General features: G+C 41.7%; 1 protein-coding gene across 1 annotated transcript in view; it reads left to right on the top strand.

The window, feature by feature from the left end:
* ANKS6 (ankyrin repeat and sterile alpha motif domain containing 6) overlaps positions 1-22313 on the top strand; it is a 71054-nt gene that overhangs the window by 18699 nt on the left and 30042 nt on the right. The window contains exons 7-13 of the mRNA XM_072152900.1: positions 5421-5631; positions 7239-7288; positions 8736-8936; positions 9171-9297; positions 12391-12560; positions 12639-12828; positions 13475-13542. Coding sequence (XP_072009001.1) covers positions 5421-5631; positions 7239-7288; positions 8736-8936; positions 9171-9297; positions 12391-12560; positions 12639-12828; positions 13475-13542 — 1017 coding nt within the window. The remainder of the gene's footprint in view (positions 1-5420; positions 5632-7238; positions 7289-8735; positions 8937-9170; positions 9298-12390; positions 12561-12638; positions 12829-13474; positions 13543-22313) is intronic.

The following is a 22313-nucleotide window of genomic DNA, read 5'->3' as shown; positions in this document are numbered from 1 at the left end:
TTTTGTAATACATCTCATAACTGCTAATTATACTTTTTTAAAGCTGTGCATATTTACATACTAACTTATAGTCATAAAGTTATCCCCCAAATTTAGTTGTCATTACTTGTATAATCCCTTAGGTTGTATTGACAAGAACGTATTAAAATGGGTGTATGTTACCCGTACTGTACCGTTTTTTGAAAGGTTAAAGGAAAGTATGTAAATACGTTTTCCAAGGTGCTAAATGGAAAACAATGCCTCCTTTTTCTACCCCCTAACCCCCCTAAACACCAAGTATGACCTACAAGAAGTCTAAAAATATGATGTGGGATTAAGCCAAACCAGTAATTCTATTCCAGAAGGAACAGACTCCCAACTGTAGACGGCACTGTTTCGACCTGCATGGGTCTCCTTAGTACAGCGTAGGGAACTGATTTGGCTGTGTGAGAGGCTATTACTGAGGAGACCCAACCAGGTCAAAATAGTGCTGTCTATAGTTGGGAGTCTGTTCCTTATGGAATAGATATACTGGTTTGGCTTAATCCCACACCATGTTTTTAGACTCCTTGTACTCCCAACTGTAGACAGCACTGTTTCAACCTGGTTGGGTCTCCTCAGTAAAGCGTAGGGAACTGGTTTGGCTGTCTGAAAGGCCATTGAGTAGGGTCAGACAGTAGGTGTTCTCCTTACGGAGAGATTGCCAATTAGGGCCACCAAAAAGGCGTGTGGAGACTTAAAGCCATAGATTTTTTTTTTATTGAAAGAGCCTTTATTCACAAGTACACAGTAACACTTACAGACAATGGGGCAAATTTACTAAGGGTCAGCGGACCGCATTTCCATCGGTTTTCCCGACTATTTCCGATTTGCGCCGCTTTTAACAGGGGTTTTGGCACACATGATCGGATTCATTCAACACAAATCGGGGGGTGTGGCCGTCGGACAACCCAACTGATTCAGACTGAGAACAGGATTTAAAATTCAAATTGTGTCGCAAGACATGCACTCACATACACCGGGAAGAAGATGGTGAACTCCGGCGGACCTCAGCGGGAAAGTGACACATGCAGGATATCACATACATTTTTCAATTAAAGCAACTACCTGCAACAGGGAATACAGATGACCGGGGGGGGGGGGGCTGGGGGTAGTTGTGACAGGCCCGTAGCGTTATTGAAAAATAACAGACTTAAGAGAGAGGTAGGGGGGAAGGAGAGGATGGTAAGTCTTCTACTTCCTGGATGCCTCAATCTGTGAGGAAAGAGGCAAAGTCCCATAGCTCCCTAAATAAAGTCCATAATCAAAATAAACCAAAAGCCAAAAGTCCACAAGAGAAAAGTGAAGAAGAAGCTTTTCAGTCCTCTTCTTCTAAGTCCATCCTGCTGTCAAGGGAGGCGTAGTCTCTGAGCTGGCTCAGTACTAGCTGATGACAATCCTGGATGGACGAAGTTTCTCTGTGCATGGTGAGGCGCCTTCTGGCGTACTACAAGACATCTTCGAAGCAATTCCTAAGACGCCAGGCATCCTGGATGGCCTCCACCGTGTGGGTGCCTTGGAACAAACCATAAACAGCAGTGTGGCACGTTATGGTGTTCCTGGGCACAGAAAGAAGAAGTTTGTGATCCAGGGCTTTCAACAGGCCCCGAGCAAAGGAGCATTCCTAGAACAAGTGCAATGATGTCTCCTCAACAAAGGGACACCGGGGGCAGTACTGGGTTTTGCTCAGGGTGGGGAGGCCCCCCTGGATAGCCACCCATGAAAAATCCTTGTGCCAGTTGTTAAGCTTTTCACATGATATGTTGGACCACATGGTGTCCATGGTGCTGGAGGTCAGCCCAGGAACACACTCCACGATGTCCTTGGCTTTGATAAGTTTGTGGATAGTCTTGGTTCCCTCCAGATATTTCTCCCTCACAAATTTCACTGCCCTGACATAGTACCAGGGCGGATCCCAGTTGTAAGGGAAGGAGCTGTTACACTTTTCCCAACCAAGCCCCCGCCACAGGGGAAGAAGGAAAAAGCGGGACATGGATTTTCCGTCAGACTCCCTTTGTGTTCTCAGAGTTCTTTGGACGATGTCACACACAAAAGAAATCCATAGCAAAGTGGGGATGTCAGGGATGCCTTTACCCCCCTCATGTACTGACCTTTTAACTCTGTCCATCTTTGAACCCCAAACAAACTTGAACACGGTCCTGGTAATGGCCTTGCTGACTTCGGCCGTGGGCGGCCATGCCTGTACCATGTAGTGTAGCACAGGCAGCACCTCGTTATGCTGGACCAATGCTTTCCCTGTGAGGGTAAGCTGTCTGAGGGCCCACAGTCCAATCCGTTGGTTTACCTTGTCCAAGCGTTCTTGCCAAGACTTTGTGGCTGCTCTGTCTTTCACAAACCAAACCCCCAAAACTTTGATGAAGTCTTGCTGGATGGAGAATGGAAGAGGTGCAGAAGAAGCAGGATGGCAATCCCCCAAGAGCATGACCTCTGACTTCTTGCAGCTGACCTTTGCTCCCGAAGCTTGTCCGAACAACTCAAACGTCCGAGCTCTGTCACCAAACGCTGGTCTGTGCAGAAGACTGTTACGTCGTCCATGTAGAGCGGGCACTTGACCTCGGCGTGTCCTGGTCCCGATGCGATGATCCCTCTGATCTCTCCTCTCTGCCGGATAGATCCTGCGAACAACTCTATAACACAAACAAAGAGTAGAGGTGAAAGAGGACAGCCTTGTCTAACCCTGGAAAGGATAGGAAAGGGGTAAGTCATCCAGCCGTTCACCAACACCGTGCTGCAAATGTCAGAATACATCAGGTTAACATAGATAGAAAACATTTTCCCCAGACCAAGCTTGTGCAGTACCTTACCCATGAATTCATGCAAGACTCGGTCGAAGGCCTTTTCCTGATCAAGGCTGACCAGGGCTGCGCGGATGCGGATGCTTCTGTTGTAATGTACCGTGTCTTTCATGAGGGCTAGACTGTCTGCAATCCTGCGGCATCCCAGGATGCCGGGTGGATGGTCCGGGTGGATGATCATCCCTATGACGACCTTCAGTCTGTTTGCTAGGACCTTTGCCAGGATCTTGTAGTCCTCGTTGAGCAGCGAAATGGGACGCCAGTTCTTCAGGTCGCATCTCTCTCCCATATGCTTGTACAGGATCGTGATCATTCCTTGCCTCAGTGGCGGCGGCATCCTGCTCTCCACCACCATCTCCTCAAAGAGCTCCAGCAAGTCTGGGCATATGAGGTCCCCCAGCGCTACATAGAGCTCTTCTGGGAGACCATCACTGCCCGGAGTCCTGCCGGGTCTAAAGGATTTAGCGGCAGAGAGCAGCTCATCTACCGTCAAAGGGGCATCCATTGCCGTGGCACCTGCAGGATCAAGGGGGTTAGTGATACCTGCTATGAACCTCTCGGCTGCTTCTTGGTCTGTGGTTTTCAGGGCGTAGAGGCTGCTGTATAAGTCGGCGACGACTCCCATCACGGCCTCCTTGCCTCGCTGCATGTTTCCAGCTTAATCGCGCAGTTCAGTCAGGGGCGTGTGGCCGGCGTGGACTTTCTTGAAAAAGAAGTTACACTTCTCACCCTTCTTCAGGTTGTCCATTTAGGCACGAAAGATGATTTGCTTGGATTCCTCCTCAAAGTGGCTTTTCTTGGTGTCCTCCAGCTCCTCTCTGACATTCCAGCCGCAATGATGGAGGTCTTGCAGTGATCTCAGCTGGCGCTAGAGCTCTCTGAAGTCCCTTTTCACTTTGGCCGCCTGCCTTCTGCCTTTGTCCTGAAAGAAACAACGGAATTCCACTTTAACATACTCACCAATAAACTCACCAATTCCCACCATAAACTGACAGTAGCAAACAAACATTTGTCATTCCTCCAAACCATGTAGGCCTCTCTAAGCTCCTCCTGCACTCCCTCATCTTCCAGAAGGGCACAGTTCAGCTTCCAGATGCTAAGGGGGCTGCCTTTCAAGGTAGCAAAAGGAGGCATTGTTTTCCATTTAACACCTTGGAAAACGTATGTGCATACTTCCCAGAATTCCCTGGTGAGCATCTGTGGCTTTAAGTCTCCACATGCCTTAAAGGTGGCCTTCATTGCCAATCTCTCCATAAGGAGAACACCTACTGTCTGACCCTTTTACAAGTTACATGCAGCCACATTCATTTCAATGGACAATATGTCCAACCATTTACATTGCCGTTGTTTACACCATTCCGTACCGTATACTGGCAACATAAAAATATAGAGTATACCTTATTTTCTCCCTCCGTATGTCCTATAAGTTTATGGGGACATACTAATACGGGTTACATACATGCAGCATACAAATGAAAAACTTCTCATATGGCACGGAACTACAGGACTGGAGAAATCATACCTTTGTATGCATGCAACCTTAGACTGCATTCAAACAGGTATGAAAACAGCAGTACATACGTATAAGGCATAAGGCCCTATTCATTACGGCTTGATTACGGTATTGTACGGTACGGTGGGCAATAAAGCCATGCAAATAGATGGATGCCCTGTATAAAAGTAGAGTATGTATTATTGTCTCATGGATTTCCGTTCCATACGCCCCACAGTATTCTATGGGAATGTATAAAATACAGGTTGCACATGGTTGCGCACTGTATGCTGCCGTATATACATGCAGTATCCAGAACCAGTGGGAGGTGCATTTGGTCAGCATCCAATAGTCTGTAATCCATCATTTGCCAGCCCACTGTATTTTATACTGATACAGTATGGATACGGTGACATATGTGCACATACAGGTGAAAATCGTCACATGTACAGATTTATACGGCACAGAAATACAAAACTGGAGAAATTACATGAGATATATCTGGTATATGTAAAATTAGATTCAGATTCACCTAATTCTGATGTGGGTGGGAACTTCCAGGTTGTGACATCAGCTCACCCCACTGAAGCCAAAAAAATTCAGTATGTTTGTAATTGGCCATTCTGAAGCATATGATGAGTCATGTGCTTGTGATATCACTGAAGGTCCTTTGCATCAAACTCAGTATTTTCAAATGATGCAGAACAGCTTGTTTGTAATTGGGTGGCGTTAATCATGTGATGAGTCACATGCTTGTGACATCACTACAGTCCCTACAGACCATCTCAACAAGCCTCCTGGCTTCTCTAGCTGTACTATACGGTTTTCTTTGGCAACCAGAAAGCATGGCGGATGGAGATAAGTCGGGGGGAAGGGCAGGGTAAAACCTCTCCTAGATGCTAAACCGCTGCAGATAACTAATTAGAGAATTGCTTATCTTTGCTTAGTCCAGAGTTATGCAAAAGTTTTTATACTTTGCAGTTGCACTTTAAGTTCAATGTTGTCCTTTTATTACGTGTTTATGACCCTTGATTTTAATAAATATAGTGTTGTTTTTTTAAATGCTGTTTACTTTATATGTAATTTTTGTTCAGTCATGGTGGAACAGAATGTCTAATCGGTTCCGTAAGCTGAAGTTGACTCAGACACTGAGACATGGGTTCTCATCCAATCGTCTTGTGCCATTAACTGAAAACGCTAGTGCATCTCTTGACTCTATGATGAGAACTCCTTCCCAGACAGATATAAGCAACCCAAGAAGACCAGAGTCGTCTACAGCCTGGACAACTACCTCCAAAGACAGCGGTGAGGAGGCATACACATAACCATATAGCGATTAAGCATGCACCTCTATGCTTTGCACGGTAATACACCTTCGGGGGGTTCCAGGACAAGACCAATGTCTGCTTTTGCGACCCCACCTCCACAATTTACTCCAATATAAAGATTCAGGTTTATTTGAACATTTTTTGTAATAAATGTGTAGATGAGAGAGTTGTAAACATTTTTTGAAAAGTGTCCTTAGCAACTCACTATTTGAATGTTTGAATGCAAATAAAGGTCCTTATGTATTGTATAACGCAACTTTCAGGAGCAGATTTGTCATCCTTTCCTCTTCATTCCCTTTCCTATAAACCTCACTGCAATTAATATAAAAATGTATTTACTTTATATACTCGAGTTTAGGCCGACCTGAGTATAAGCCAAGACCCATTAATTTTAGCACCAAAAACTGGGAAAACCTATTGACTTGAGAATAAGCCGAGGGTGGGAAATGCATTGGTCGCAGCCTCCAGTATATAGCCATCCAGCCCCCTGTAGTATATAGCCATCCAGCCCCCTGTAGTATATAGCCATCCAGCCCCCTATAGTATATAGCCAGCCAGCCCCCTGTAGTATATAGCCAGCCAGCCCCCTGTGGTATATAGCCAGCCAGTCCCCTGTGGTATATAGCCAGCCAGCCCCCTGTGGTATATAGCCAGCCAGCCCCCTGTGGTATATAGCCAGCCAGCGCCCTGTGGTATATAGCCAGCCAGCGCCCTGTGGTATATAGCCAGCCAGCCCCCTGTGGTATATAGCCAGCCAGCCCCCTGTGGTATATAGCCAGCCAGCCCCCTGTGGTATATAGCCAGCCAGCCCCCTGTGGTATATAGCCAGCCAGCCCCCTGTGGTATATAGCCAGCCCCCATGTAGTATACAGCCAGCCAGCCGCCATGTAGTATACAGCCAGCCAGCCCCCATGTAGTATACAGCCAATCAGCCCCCAAGTAGTATACAGCCAGCCAGCCCCCAAGTAGTATACAGCCAGCCCCCACATCATAGTGTGCGCCAGCTGGACGCGTCTCTGCCGACTACTACAGCATAGAGGAGATAGAAGAGAAACCGCCTGGAGCTGCAGCACATTTTTTGTGCTGAAAAACTCTGCTTATACACGAGTGTATACGGTAATTAACCATAACTGTTAATTGCTGAAGGCTCTGTTTTCTTACAGCATGGTTGCGCTGGTGGCTATTTAGTGGGGGACACGCTGGGAGGAGAGAGTAGAGATGAACTGTGAGTGATCAGGGTAAAGTTAAAATAAATGAAATAGATGTTATATTAGATGAAAAAAGCCATTACTGTGAGTTATATATGCCAAGGAGAGGACAGAAGGATTGAGAGGCTATAGATTGTCATCCTCTTAATCTATGTGTCCAGCTGGCTTATAGCGCCCTCTTATACCTTCAGATCAGTCAAAGGCATTAAAGTTGCCTTTCTGTATGCGTTTTCTATAAAGTGAAGCTACTGTTATGAAAAATTTAGCAGATAGAAAGTAGTATAAAACCATTCCATTATGCTCATTGATCATAGTAGAAAGGATTTTCACTTGTGGATCTTGAAACATAACAGTTTAATTCTTATCTCTTTTCAAGGATTAGGAACCACAAAAACTGAGGGTGATGATTTACTACTTGCTACAATGGTAAGCATCTCATGCATCCGAATATAATATTTGACATTTGCATATTATATGAATTGAGTTTCTTTCAGTTACGTGAGTATGGAGAGGGCTCAAGGGCTGAGCCCTTTCCATAAAAAATGGTGTTTGCTGCATATTGCACCGAATACCCATCAGTAACCCATTGATTGCTACCGGCATAGCCACCAAAGTTACCAAAATGGTAGCATAGAAAATTTTGGTTCGTTCCGCAAAAAAATGACACCTCACATAGCTTTGTACACGGAAGCATGAAAAAGCTATTTGCACCAGATGATGGCATAACGAAGATTTTTTTTTTTTTTTTTGTACAGAAGGTTTTAATTTCTTACAATGTATTAAAACACAATAACACCTATATAAGTTTGGTATCCCTGTGACCGAACCCACCCAAAAAATAAAGTAGACATGTAATTTGGGGAGCACAGTGAAAGCTGTAAAAAGACCAAGCCCACAAGAAAATGTGGGCTTTTATAATTATAAATGTTGATATTAAAAGTAAGGAGGCCATGGCTAACAAATATGAGAAGATTAACCACACTCACAGTACCTCTGTTCCCCTTGTTTATTATACAGACACATACAGTTACATACAAGATAGGTTCTGTAGGTTTGTTCTTAAGTTGAATTTGTATGTAATTGTAACTCCAGTCAAAAATTTTTTTGGTCTCTGTGACAATTGGATGTTATAAATGTTGGTTTGTTAAAAGAAGCAAGATAACAATAAAGCTTTATTGCAGAAATGATTGATAACTGTTAGAACTGTTTATAGTAGCCTAAGTAGAAAAAGTAAATTACCAAAAACCAGAGGTCTGTTTGTACAGCAACTAGGGATCGTCTGTAAGTCGGGTGTTCTTAAATAGGGGAACGCCTGTACTTGATTTTGGTAAATTTCCTTTATAGGGTTTGTCGGAGAGTAAGATGGGGCTGGAGAGGGGCTTACCTCCCTTGGTCCCTCTTGGTGTCCTGCACTGTCTGTCCGTGACATGCCCCTGTTTTTTTTACAGGGGCTCTGAAACTGTGATTAGACAGCTTCCAGCCGTCCGGAAGCTAAGTGCTGCTTCCAAGTCCCTTTAAACATGGGGCATATGGGCATGGCGAGACTACAACTTGGGACACCGCTAGAGACCGAGGAGGTGAGTACAGGTTTTCTGCACCCCACCCCCTCTGGCTACATCACTGGTTTTTATAACTCTCTGACAACTTTAACTTTAGCTGTCATTGTTGTACAGGGCAGAAAGCTGAATTTTGGGAAAAAGAAAGACAAAAGAGCATTTTTCTTTAATAATTTATATTATTAAAGTTAACCATTTATCATCTGCAGTATTAATCTATGTGCTTTTGTTAAAAGTTTCAGTTACAGTTTGAATGCACAGTGATATCAAAAAATTATTACACGCTAAATTGTAAAACTGTTCTTTCTGTCTCCAAGCTAAAGAATGGTGCCCCTTTTGCTAAGCTCCCCAATGACAAGTTGAAGGCTGTCATTCCTCCCTTCTTGCCACCCTCTAACTTTGAGCTGTGGAATTCTGATCGGTCCAGGATCAGTAAGGATGGGAAACTGGAACAAACTCGAGCTTCAATGGCAAGACTTACGAAGCCCAACTTTAACAGCAGTGGAAATTCTGATATTGTAAGTTTATGACTACAAGTTAAATGTTTAATGAAAGAATATTTTTTTCTAATTCCTAGCAGTTTATAGCAGATTCTTATAGTTCTGGAACCTCATACAGACTTGCAAGATGTAAAATGTAATTTTTCCAAAATGTATAGGAGTACACAAAATGAGCATCTTTTATTCTAGTCAGTAACTCTACTTTATTTTATTGGTTATTGTACTTTGTGTGCATTTTTATTTTATATCCAGACTTCAGTAAGCAGAGCTCCAAGGACTGTCAAATTTCCTTCCTTGCCAAGAAGCCCTGCTTCGCCTTCAAATTCTGGAAATTTTAACCATTCACCACATTCTTCTGGTGGAGCCAACAGTATCACAGGTAAGGAGGTGACATACATACAGTATGGAAATTACAATGGCTGCTAACCTTCATGAGAGGTTTTATCTTTTACACAGGTCTTGGGGCTGTAATGTTGGTGGAAAAAAGATGAATAACTCTGACTGATCAGACTGTAGACACATGGAATTATCATGTGCTATGAGACTTTTTAGCTCTTCTACCTTTACTTTTATTAATTCCAAAATGATAAAACTCAACATTCACATATGAAAATGTTTAAAAATGGGCACCTAAAGTCTCCACAAACTTTGCTTAAATCAGTAGTACAAGTGAATACAAGAAGCTTTTAAATACAGTTAGGGCCAGAAATATTTGGACAGTGACACAAGTTTTGTTATTTTAGCTGTTTACAAAAACATGTTCAAAAATACAATTATATATATAATATGGTCTGAAAGTGCGCACTCCCAGCTGCAATATGAGAGTTTCCACATCCAAATCGGAGAAAGGGTTTAGGAATCATAGCTCTGTAATGCATAGCCTCCTGGCATGGCCATAAGTTTTGAGAGTGACACAAATATTATATTTTCACATGATCTGTTGCCCTCTGGTTTTTATGTGTGTTTGTCAGATGTTTTTATCACATACAGAAATACAAGTGCAATCATATTATGAGTAACAAAAGCTTTTATTGACAGTTAGAATGAGTTGATGCAGCAAGTCAATATTTGCAGTGTTGACCCTTCTTCTTCAGGACCTCTGAAATTCTCCCTGGCATGCTCTCCATCAACTTCTGGACCAAATCCTGACTGACAGCAGTCCATTCTTGCACAATCAATGCTTACATTTTGTCACAATTTGTTGTGACACCCGTCTCTTGATGATTGGCCACAAGTTCTCAATGGGATTAAGATCTGGGGAGTTTCCAGGCCATGGACCTAAAATCTCAATGTTTTGTTCCCTGAGCCATTTAGTTATCACCTTTGCTTTATGACAAGGTGCTCCATAATGCTGGAAAAGGCATTGTTGATCACCAAACTGCTCTTGGATGGTTGGGAGAAGTTGCTCTTGGATGACATTCTGGTACCATTCTTTATTCATGGATGTGTTTTAAGGCAAGACTGAGAGAGAGACGATTCTCTTGGCTGAGAAGCAACCCCACACATGAATGGTTGCAGGATGCTTTACAGTTGGCATGAGACAAGACTGGTGGTATCGCTCACCTTGTCTTCTCCGAACAAGCTGTTTTCCAGATGTTCCAAACAAACGGAAAGGGAATTCATCAGAGAAAATGACTTTACCCCAGTCCTCAGCAGTCCACTCCCTGTACCTTTTGCAGAATATCAGCCTGTCCCTGATGTTTTTTCAGGAGAGAAGTGGCTTCTTTGCTGCCCTCCTGGACACCAGGCCTTGCTCCAAGAGTATCCGCCTCACAGTGCCTGCTGCCATTCCTGAGCAATCTCTGCACTGCTGGTAGCCCGATCCCAAAGCTGAAACACTTTTAAGAGCCGGTCCTGGCGCTTGCTGGTCCTTCTTGGGCACCCTTGAACCTTTTTGGAAACAATGGAACCTCTCTTCTTGAATTCCTTAATGCTGCGATAGATTGTTGACTGAGGTGCAATCTTTCTAGCTGCGATACTCTTCCCTCTTCCCAGTGCAGTGATGACTGCACATGTTTCTTTAGAGATAATCATGGTTAACAGAAGAGAAACAATGATGCCAACCACCAGCCTCCTTTTAAAGTGTCCAGTGGTGTGATTTTTACTTAATCATGACAGATTGATCTCCAGCCCTGTCCTCATCAACACCCACACCTGTGTTAATGGAGCGATCACTGAAACAATGTTAGCTGCTCGTTTAAGGCGGGCCTGCAATGAAGTTGAAAACGTTCATTTTCTAGGCAAATATTGACTTTGTAATTAATTGCTGTTAAGCTGATCACTCTTTATTACATTCTGGAGTATATGCAAATTGCCATTATAAAACCTGATGCAGTAGACTTAGTAAAAATTAACATTAGTATAATTCTCAAAACTTTTGGCCATGACTGTACAGATATTCAGGACTGCTACTTAAAGGGGTATTCCCACGAAGACAAGATTCTTAAATATGTCCAGGATAGCAAAATAACACATTCTCTAATTCACTGTTATTAACAAAAATACAGCATTTCACAGATACAATCTGTCTCTATCAGTCCTGGTATATACAATTTCTGTTGCCCGGGATCCAACTGTATATCAGAATTTAGGGTCAGGCAGGACAGATTTTTCTCCTGTCTGATGCTGCAGCTGCTCCTCTCTGCATCAGCCCCCTCCCCTTGCATTCCAAGACGAGCTCACACACACACACACATACACATACACAGACTTTCTGCCAGCAAGCAACAGTGTGAGGAGATTTACTTTACAAGATACAGGCAGATAAGGTATTTATCCAGGAGAGGGAGACACGGTAGTGCTGACAGTGTATGTTATGGCTGAGATGGCAGAGCTGAGAGTGTCATTGTGTGTTATATGTATCTCATGGATTTCATCATCTCTGTTCGGTCTCATCACTCTTTTTATGTGTCAGATACTAGGGAATGTTCAGAAGCTAAATGAAAGTGTAGATAAAACTGGACCCTGATAATCTAACCACATTGTCAGCACACAGAGGAATTTTACACTGACCATCTCTGAGTGATAGGAGCTAAGACAACCAAAAAACTGAGTAAGATTGTAAAGTAAAGGGTTAAAAATTATCTTTATTGTGTAAACATCCCTAGGGGTTTGAAATTAAGAATTTTCTTTTATGTACAAACCCATTTAACACTGTTTGCTGCTTTTTATAGTCAAAACTGCTGACTTATTCCTTTTAAGAAGAGAGAACTATATAGCCTCCAAACCCACACATTTTTCTTCGTAAACAAAAACCCCAGCTAGCTGATTAAACATTTACACAGACAGTCATTATAATTGCTGGTTGATGGTTAGTTATTGTATATATTAAGTTGTTTTTTTCCTTCTTATACATGACATTACCATAATGATTGAAACCCCACATTTTACAATGGGTAATTTTACTTTTAGGAGGCTTACAGGGTTTGGTTGCGGTGCCAATAAAAGTCTGTGATCCTTTTTTTGTACAAAGGTGGAAGTGCAGACAATGTCTTATCACAAATAGCTGCACAAAGACGAAAAGCTGCCTCGTTATCAACGCAGAAAGAAACTGTGCCACAGAGTCTGCCCAACACAATGTGTGTGTCCACTGTTGCTGAGCAGCCAGCTGTTCTCCCCACTAGCAATGGACATTTACCTAAGGTAATGCAGTTTCTATGGCAAGATTTGTTTTATGTGGTAAAGTTCCTTAAACAGTTACATTTTATCTCTTCTTAACAGAAAATTGAAATTGTGACCCGACCTCCATCTGGGACTTCTTCTACCTCCAAGAGCACATCACCTACACTGACTCCCTCCCCATCACCTACTCCCAAAGGGCGCCTAGCAGAGTCATCTGTATCATCTTCCTCCTCTCATAAGCAGTCAAAAAGCAGTGGCGGTTCCAGCAGTGGGACCATCACAGATGAAGGTACAATTATCTTCCATACTTCAATACCTACAAAACTTTTTAACCTTTTCATTTACACAGACAATGTTACACTGAAGTGGATATTATTTTAGAAGTATACTTACACATAGCACATGGGGATCATAAAGTTAGCCTGGTGAAAAAATGCATCAATGCCACTTTAAAGGGAAGCTGCCATCAGGATTTCATATTTTGACCCAATGACAGGTTACCATGGCATAGGCTGTTGAATATTAATTATCAATCTTCTTTTGTGCAATCTTGTGAGTCCCTTTGTCACCACTGCTTTCCTAGCTCCCCCCCCTCTCTTCTGTTCAATCTTCCCCCTTCCTTATGCAGATGTGAGTTGACCAGTGCTGTAAGCATATCTCTGCCAGCTCATGTCTGCATCAAAGGTTGGGAGGAGAAAGGTAGGAGAGCAGTATTGAACAGCCTATGGGAACCTGTCCTTAGGTCAAAATGTGAAATCCTGACGACAGGTTCCTTATAGAGGGGGACTGCGAGCATTACTGTGAAGAATTCAGTAATCAGTGACGGCACCATCTTTTCACTGAATTATAACCCTGCGCTGTGTACTACCGGTAGATGTCCAGATTACAATCGTACAGTTAAGTTATAATGATGTGAGTTGATTTGTCATTTACAGATGAACTTTCTGCCATCCTAAAGAAATTGTCACTGGAGAAATATCAGCCCATTTTTGAGGAGCAGGAGGTAAGATATTTTACTCCTAGAATAAATTATTATTAATGCAACACTAAATACATGTGTAATGTACATAAAGCTTAACCTGGTATAAGAAAAAGGTAATTTGTTCATCATTACATTGATTGAATGTCTGTCTATATGCAGTATGTCTACATAATGATAATGGGCAGGATAAAAAAAACATCAATTCTGGTTTTTAATAGATAGCATCTGCATGCTTATACGGAGAGAGTGATAAGATTGTGAGCTGTGCAAATAAAAATCAAATTGCCACATTCGGAAACACTAAAAGTACCATGAGTTCTGTTCTCATGGATTGCATTACATAAAGACATTAGAATGTATAGTGTTGTATGAGGACACTAGCTTAGTCCACAGCATCTAAGTATTCTCAGTTATGGGAACTGCAACTCAACTACAACTCAAAAATGTCTGTACTCAGCAAAAATGTAGACAGTAGTAAGTCTATACAATAGTAAGTCCCCCGACTTACAGACAACCCCTTGTTACAGACTGACCCCTCTTCCCACTGACCTCTGGTGAAGCTCTCTGGATGCTTTACTTTAGTCCCAGGCTGCAATGATCAGCTGTAAAGATGTCTGTAATGAAGCTTTATTGATAATCCTTATTCCCATTACTGCAAAAATTGTCACTGGGACAACAACATTTTTGTCTGGAGCTACAGACAAAATATACCTGTTCCAACTTACATACAAAATCAATTTAACCCCTTCCCCCACCTTGACGTGATTCTACGTCATAGGATGCAGTCTTTCCCACACCTAGATGTAGAGTTGCGTCAGAACTTTAAAGTGTCACTGTCACGGGTGACAGTGTCACAAAGTCGCAGTCTCGGCGCGGGCTAGTTACCGGCAGAGGACCCATCATAGCGGTCCCTTGCCGGCGATCACTCTGAATGGCCGATCTGTACAGAATGGCCAATCAGACAACAATCATGTATCAAGAGGAAGGCAGAGGAGGGCTACCAGGTCTGTTCTCCTCATTCAGTGTTGTGAAGTGAAGAGAATGGAGCCTTTGTCCTTCTGCTGTCCCCTCAGAGGCAGAACCCTCCTTTTTTAACCCTTTGATCTCAGATTCCCCTCTGTGATCATCCCCCATAACTCCCACACTATAAGGGGAGCGCTGGGTAGGGCCCGTCGGAGCCGGGTAGGGCCCGTCCGAGTCAGTTAGTGTCCGCATCAGTCACTGTCTGTCTCACTGATCAGATTTTTGTATAGGAGTTGTATCGCACACCTTTAGGTGTGACTGGATTCCGTACTATAATGTCTCACTGATCAGTCACTGTCTGTCTCACTGATCAGTCCTGATAACTCCTAATCTAAGGGAGATTTCAGTTTCTTTGTTCTTTGTCAAAAAAACTTATAAAAAATGGAAAAAATTAAAAGTCAGTGTTAGAATCAATTACTGTCAGTCAGCGTCCGTCAGTCAGTCATTGTCCATCAGTGAGCGCCCGTCAGAGTCAGTCAGGCCCATCTGTCAGGGAACTTTCAGTTCCTCTTTTTTTGTTACAAAAAAAAAAAAGATAAAAAAAAGTCAGTGTCCGTCCACGTCAGTCAGCATCTGTCAGTGTCAGCGACAAACCAACAGCGTTATTCACTGTCAGACTGACAGTTTTGAACAGCGACAGTTTTGAACAGCAAAACAGTTCATCAGTGTCCACCAGCAGCAGTCAGTGTCACTGCAGCTGTCAGTGTCTACGGTTGTTACATTTGCAAGTCAAACACATTGTTACAGTTTCAAATAAAGTGCATTAGACAAAATGACACAAAGAACATACAGTGCTGTAGAGGCGTATGCTATGTAAGCCTCTGACAGAATCAGTGAGTGAGGGAGGCTCAGAATGTGTTCTGTCCTCCTCTTCTTCTTCCTCATCTGATCGTGAAGAACCTCCTCGCAGGGTTAGGAGGGCCATAAGTACAGTTTTGCCTCCACCTCCAGAAAGTAACTGGTTTGACACCCAGCCTCCTGTGTTCCCCAAGTACTTGACTTTACCGCTGTTCCAGGAGCAAAGTACAAACAGCAGGGTTATCTGAAATTGGCCATTTCAGATTATTTTTTTACAGATGACCTGCTGGACTTGATCCAATCCAATTTATATTCCCAGTATTTTTTAGAAACCAACCATCAATTGCTTTTATGCCAGGCCATATAGATGGTATCCAACCACTAAAGAAGAAATTTAAAAAATTTGGGGGATTGGTACTGAATATGGGCCTTACAAAAAAACATTTGTAAGGGACTATTGGTCTAAAGATCTCTTACATCATACCCCCTTGTCCGGATCAACAATGCTCAGGGCTCACTTTGAGGCCATCCAAAAATTTCTCCATTTTGCTGACAATTCCCAATGCCCCCCCCCCCCCCCAAATGACCCCAGTTTTGACAAGCTGTATAAGATTCGGCCCCTGATTAAATTTCTAAGCCAAAAATTCTCTTCCCTATAGAGCCCAAAAAGATAGATTTCGGTGGATGAGGGAAGGGACAGTCAAATTCAGCCCCCTGATTGTCCTCCATCCCTCACAATAACTGGGAAGGTTGTCTGGGACCTCCTGCATTCAGTGTTTTGACCAGGGGTACCATGTGTACCTTGATAATTGGTACACAAGTGTGCCCTCTTGTAGAAAAAACCCCTGGCATGTGGGATGGTCCGCAGGAATCAGAGGCACCTTCCCAAGACCCTAATAGGCCAAACCCTGCAGGTTGGGGAGAGCAGGGAACTGCACAGTGATGGGGTCCTCTTTTAAAAATTAAGGGACAAATAAAGAAGTGTATATGCTAACAAGCATGCATGATGCCAGCAGCTCCCTTGTCCCTGTCCACGGAATAGCAGCCACTATGCATTCATTATTACAATAAATGTATGGGGGGGGGGTGGACATGTCTGACCAGATGCTCAAAGCGTGCAATGCCATGCGGAAATGTAAAATATGGTACAAAAAGCTGGCAGTATATTTTATCCAAATGGCATTGTATAACTCCTATGTCCTCTTTAGGAGCACTGATCACCAGGGATCATACCCGGTTATCAGCGGTGGGGATTTGCTGCAATATGCAACAACCCCCACCTGTGTATTAAAAGGACTCAGCCCGTGAGCCCTCTTCATACATGCCCCGCACCTCTGCGCCGTAGAGCTACGGCGCAGAGCGTTAAGGGGTTAATTTGTATACTCTGAACCCCTAATCTCCTACACCACCTCCTAATTCCCATTATACCCCTAGATGAATACCAAGTAAATGAAGGCTATGCCCTTATATGTCCAAGCAGTATATAAGGGCCAGTTATGGGTTTTTTAATGAAGGCAGGAAAAACAACCTTATAAATGTCAGAGTACATTTTTTCACATTTATGTTGTTGCATGACAATTGTGTCCTAAGTGGTCATTTTAGATAAAAAAATGTGTTTCAATATTTCAGATATTCAGCACATCTGTTCCAAAAAAAACAAGAGAACAATACAAGTGTACATACAAAACAACTTAAAAAATATTTAGTGTGGTCTTTTATAAAACAGAGATACTTCAAACTGGGACCTGCAAAACATATAGGGAAATAGCCTTAAAAGCTTCAAAATCCTTGCACTGTCCTATCACTTGCAGGCCCTGCCATATGTCCAGTGAACATATTTATGCCACTTTGGGGGTATTTCTGAACTTAAAGGGGTATTCTCGTCTGGGCATTCACATTCAGTTTCACTGATCTTCCATTTATAAACATTTCTTCAATTGGATGTTATTAAAAAAAATGTTCCTGTGTGAAGATAATTTCTCATAAATGTAGTCATTCTGTCCCTTAGAAACGAGATGGCTTCCTCGGTTACGACCACGTCACACTCTGGCAGCGGTGGCCAGACATGAGCTATTGAGTCTTGTCTGACCTCCTGGATTCAGCGATCATTACCACAGGACGGATGTGGGTCATGTAGTAACTCCCGGACTTTTCATATACAAAAACAATTTGTTTCTTTGTGAAATCCCTCCAGCAGACGTGGCCGTATCCGAGGAAGCCAGCTCGTTTCTAAGGGACAAAATGACTACATTTATGAGAAATTATCTTCACACAGGAACATTTTTTTTAATAACATCTAATTGAAGAAATGTTTATGTATGGCAGATTTATCAAACTGAATGTGAATGCCCAGGCGAGAATACCCCTTTAAGTCCATTTGCTTCACTTTCATGCACTGCATCTGATAAATCTGTCCTATAAATGAAGTATTTGTGAAAAATGTCACAAAAGTTTTTCATGCTACATTTCAACAAAAAACAGTAAAAAAAACCATTGCGTCAAAAAGCTGATCATAACCATAAATAAATACTTTCAGGGGTGTAGTTTCAAAAATGGTGTCATTTGTAGGGGGTTTCCATCATTCTGGTGGTCCACGGTCTATTTGAACATTACTTGGGGCTGATGAAGCAATCATTCAAATATTGGTATTTGAATGCCTTAGGTTGCTATAAAAATTAAGTCCATTTGCTTCACTTTCATGCTCTGCATCTGAGAAATCTGTCATATAAATGATGAATTTGTTAAAAATGTCACACTTTTTTTTTCACGCTGCATTTCAACAAAAAACTGTATAAAAACCAAAGCATCAAAACGCTGATCATAACCATAAATACATTCTTTCAGGGATGTAGTTTTAAAAATGGTGTCATTTATGGGGGGGTTTCACCCTTCTGGAAACCTCAGGAACTTTTGAAATGTGTCCTCGGACCTGAAAAACAATTCTGCCTAATCTGCCCTCCAAAAGCTCAATGGCGCTCCTTCTATTCTTTACCCTGCACAAACCAAATCTTGGAGGTTTTTACCTTTTATCCTGCATGGACATATGTATTTTAGGGCTAAATATTAACTTAATTGTAAAAATTTGAAAATTCCAAATGGAACCTCAATCTTGTTTCAATTCATATGAGACACTGAAAGGGTTAACAAACTTATCAAAGGCTGTTCTGAAAAGTATTGGGGGTCCAGTTTTAAAAATGGGATAATTTCTGGGGAGTTTCACAAAATATAACTTTTAAAACCCTTTTCAATATGAAATGACCTCTAAAGTCATAGAATCTTACATTTTCTTGAAAATTTGAAAAATTGCTGTTCTATTAGTCACCTAATGGCCAAATATCGTTCAAAAACACATACAACGGTACATTAGGCATAAGTACTTCACCCCTCTTCGGTTGATGTATGCCGTAGTCTTATTAGGAAAGTCCACACTCAATCTTCCATGGCTTCACTGAGACCTCGAACGCCAGGTGAGTCAAATGACGTTTCGGAGGGGAATCCCTCCTTCCTCAGACATGCGCGGTAGCGCTTAGGTGGGGGTTTAAATGCTCTGTACTAGGGAATTAACCCATGATATTACCTACCCCTTCCCTACCACCAAACACACACAAAAAGCACAATACTTTACAAATATATAATCAACATTACAAAAATGCACTAATCTTCACAGAAATACATTAAAATTACACTGCTCATTAAGACCTCGAGGTTGCAACGTATCTAATCTTGTAATCCAGTATACTTCCCGTTGTAGCAGCCTCTTTTTCATATCGTTCCCTTGTGGAACCTCTTCTAAAATTAACCATCTCATGTCACATACCTTATGTTTAAATTCACGACAGTGTCTAGCTACGCCTGTTTCATGTCTAGCTTTTTCAACATTCTTCTTGACTTCTTCATCGCTAAGTGACAAAAATTGTCTAATGATAGACTTATGTTCATTAAGCCTAGTTTTTATAGGTCTAGAGGTCTGGCCAACATAAGCTAGCCCACATGGGCACTTAAGCATATATATGGCAGAGGAGGTGTTACACGAAAAAAAGCCTTTAATCTGAATTTTAGTCCCTTTACTAGGGTGACAGAATGTATCACCTTTAATGATACCCGTGCAATTCTGGCAGGAGAGGCACGGAAAAGTGCCGCTCTTTTTTGCAGCCAGAAACGTTTGACGGGATATTTTTTTGTCTCCTATATCTGATCTTACCAATTCATTAGCAATTGATTTCCCTTTTCTATAAATGAATTTTGGGGGGTCCTTAAACAATTTACCATATTTCGGGTCATGGGTTAGGATACTCCAATTTTTTACAATGGAACCTTTGATCAATTGTGCATGTTTATCATACTTAGAAATGAAAGCAGGGCGATCGTCATATTTTTTATTCTTCTTGGGTAACCTCATTTCATCACGTGGAATGTTAGCCACCTCCAATCCTACTCGTTCAACTTCTTTCACTGGATACCCTCGTTCTACAAATTTATCTACAAGTTTTTTCCTCTGTATTTCATATTCCTCATTATTGCTACATATTCTACGTGCCCTAATGAATTGGCTTTTAGGGATACCTTTAAAAGTCTGAGGAGCATGATGGCTATCAAATGAAAGTAAATTGTTACGATCGGTCTCTTTCGTGTATAATGTAGTGACGAACTGGCCCTGAGATCTCTTTATTTCAACATCTAAATAATGTAATATATTAGTACTTTTCTCGGCTGAAAATTTGATAAGAGTATGACATTGATTAAGGAATGCAATAAATTCATCTAAACATTTTTCAGACCCAGTCCACATTAAGCAGACATCATCCACATAACGGGTCCATAAAGCAATGTACCCGGACCATTTACTGTGTAAAACAAAATTCTCTTCAAAAAACGCCATAAAAATATTGGCGTAACTTGGAGCCACAGGGGCCCCCATTGAGGATCCCTGTAGCTGCAAGTAGAATTCACTGCCAAATCTAAAGTAATTTTTCTTCAGGATGATGTCCAACAATGCCATAATAAATCTAATATCACTATTATTGAGCGAGCTATCTTTTTTCAAAGCGTCCAGGACAGCTGCAGTCCCTTCTTCGTAGGGTATGTTGGTGTATAAACTTTTTATGTCCAGTGTACACAACCATGTGATCTTCGAGCACTCGATTGTGTCCAATTTCGTCAAAAAACTACTAGTATCTTTCAAACAGTTTGGCAATTTCGTCACAATTTTTTGTAGAAACGAGTCCACATAGACTGATAAGGGCTGGAGAATGGAGCTGACGCTAGAGACGATGGGTCGCCCCGGAGGAGGGCTGAGCCCCTTATGTATCTTAGGAAGCAAATACAGGATAGGGACCCTGGGGAGGTCGACAACCAAGGCTTTAAAAATATTCTCCGTAATTATTCCAGAGTTTAAGGCCTCTTCCAATACACAGTCGATGTATTTTTTAAATTCAGTAGTAGGATCTCTTTCTAATTTTCTGTATACCGTCTCATCTGCCAGCTGACTAATGGCTTCTTTACAATAATCTTCTTTATTCATCACCACAGTGGCACCGCCTTTATCGGCTTTCTTCACAATGATCGATGGATCTTTCTTTAAATTAGATAATGCACTACGTTCCTGCTTAGACAAATTATTATGTATATTATTCTTGCAATTATCCCAATCCTTGTTGACTTCGTCTATAACGATTTTTTGAAATGTATCTAAAAATGAGGAGGAAACGAGAGGATCGAATTTGCTCTTTTTCTTAAGTCGAGGCGGAACAGACTTCTCACTGTTGTTCATACCTTGAAAAAACATTTTAATTCTTAAACTTCGGCAGAATTTGAAAAAATCTACAGAAAAATCAAATAAATCCATATTTTGCGTGGGGACGAACCCTAATCCTTTGTTAATAACCAGGTGTTCTTCTTTAGATAATGTTCGTGACGAAATATTCACCACTAAGTCTTTCATTTCTTTTTTTGTTTCTGCCTGGTGGTCATTCCCTTTGTGGTCCCTCCTATTGCTCCATCGCTTGACGTTTCCGTTTCGTTCGTTGTTTCGTCGCGTGCTCCTAAAAAATCTCCTGATTTCGTGTTTCGTTTACTTCTCATTTTCCCTTTATCCCTTCTCTCGTTATCAGTATAATCGCTATCAGAAACATTCGACTCGTGTGGTTCTCTTTTTTTATTGCGGTGTACTCTCCGCTCTTCAGACCAAGTGTACACGCGATTTAATTGATAATCTTTGATGTCACGCTCAAACTTAGAAAGTTTGTTTCGTAAGAGTGTATCTTTCAATTTATCCATATTCGATTTCATTTCTTCATGTGTCCAATTTGTTAGACATTTTAAATTCACTGTCTAGTGTCTCATATTCGCTCCTCGTTTTTTCAATCGCATATTGAAGATGTTGAACTGTAAGTAGCATGAGATCGATAGAATGTCGATTGCATAACGCAAACCATTTTTGCAAAAAGGTTGAGTCTTCTTTTAGTAACATAGGGCGTAGGCTACACCTCATCCCTCTTGGGATCCTCTGGGTCTTAATGTATTCAGTTAAAGTTGATGCATGCAGTGTTAAACTTATTTCACGTTTCTTTAAAACTTCCAGCAACTTTTCGTAATTCTTAGTTGCATTATCTTTAATAACATCAAAACAGAATCCTGCTTCTTCTGCTTGTTGTAAAATAGTGTTGCGTTCGGTCTCAGTGAAAGCCAATGTTTCTGCTTTATTCTCTGTTAATTTAGAGATTTCCATAAATGTTGCCATTATCTATGGCTTTTATTTAACTTTCTTAACTTTTTATAGGAGCACTCTTGAGAGAACCATATAATCACAAACTTTTTAACACATATGTAGCTCCGTCTTTTTACTTGAGTGTGTACACTGGTCTATATTTCGGAGTCTCTCACACTCCTAGTATTCAACGTAACACAGTTTAACTTTAGACCACAAAAAAGATTACTAAGTAATTAAATCGCGTGTACACTTGGTCTGAAGA

Source organism: Engystomops pustulosus, chromosome 5 (genome assembly GCF_040894005.1).
Source record: "Engystomops pustulosus chromosome 5, aEngPut4.maternal, whole genome shotgun sequence".
NCBI classification, from domain to species: domain Eukaryota; kingdom Metazoa; phylum Chordata; class Amphibia; order Anura; family Leptodactylidae; genus Engystomops; species Engystomops pustulosus.
Note: the sequence above shows the minus strand (reverse complement) of the source record. Positions and strands in the feature narration are given on the sequence as shown.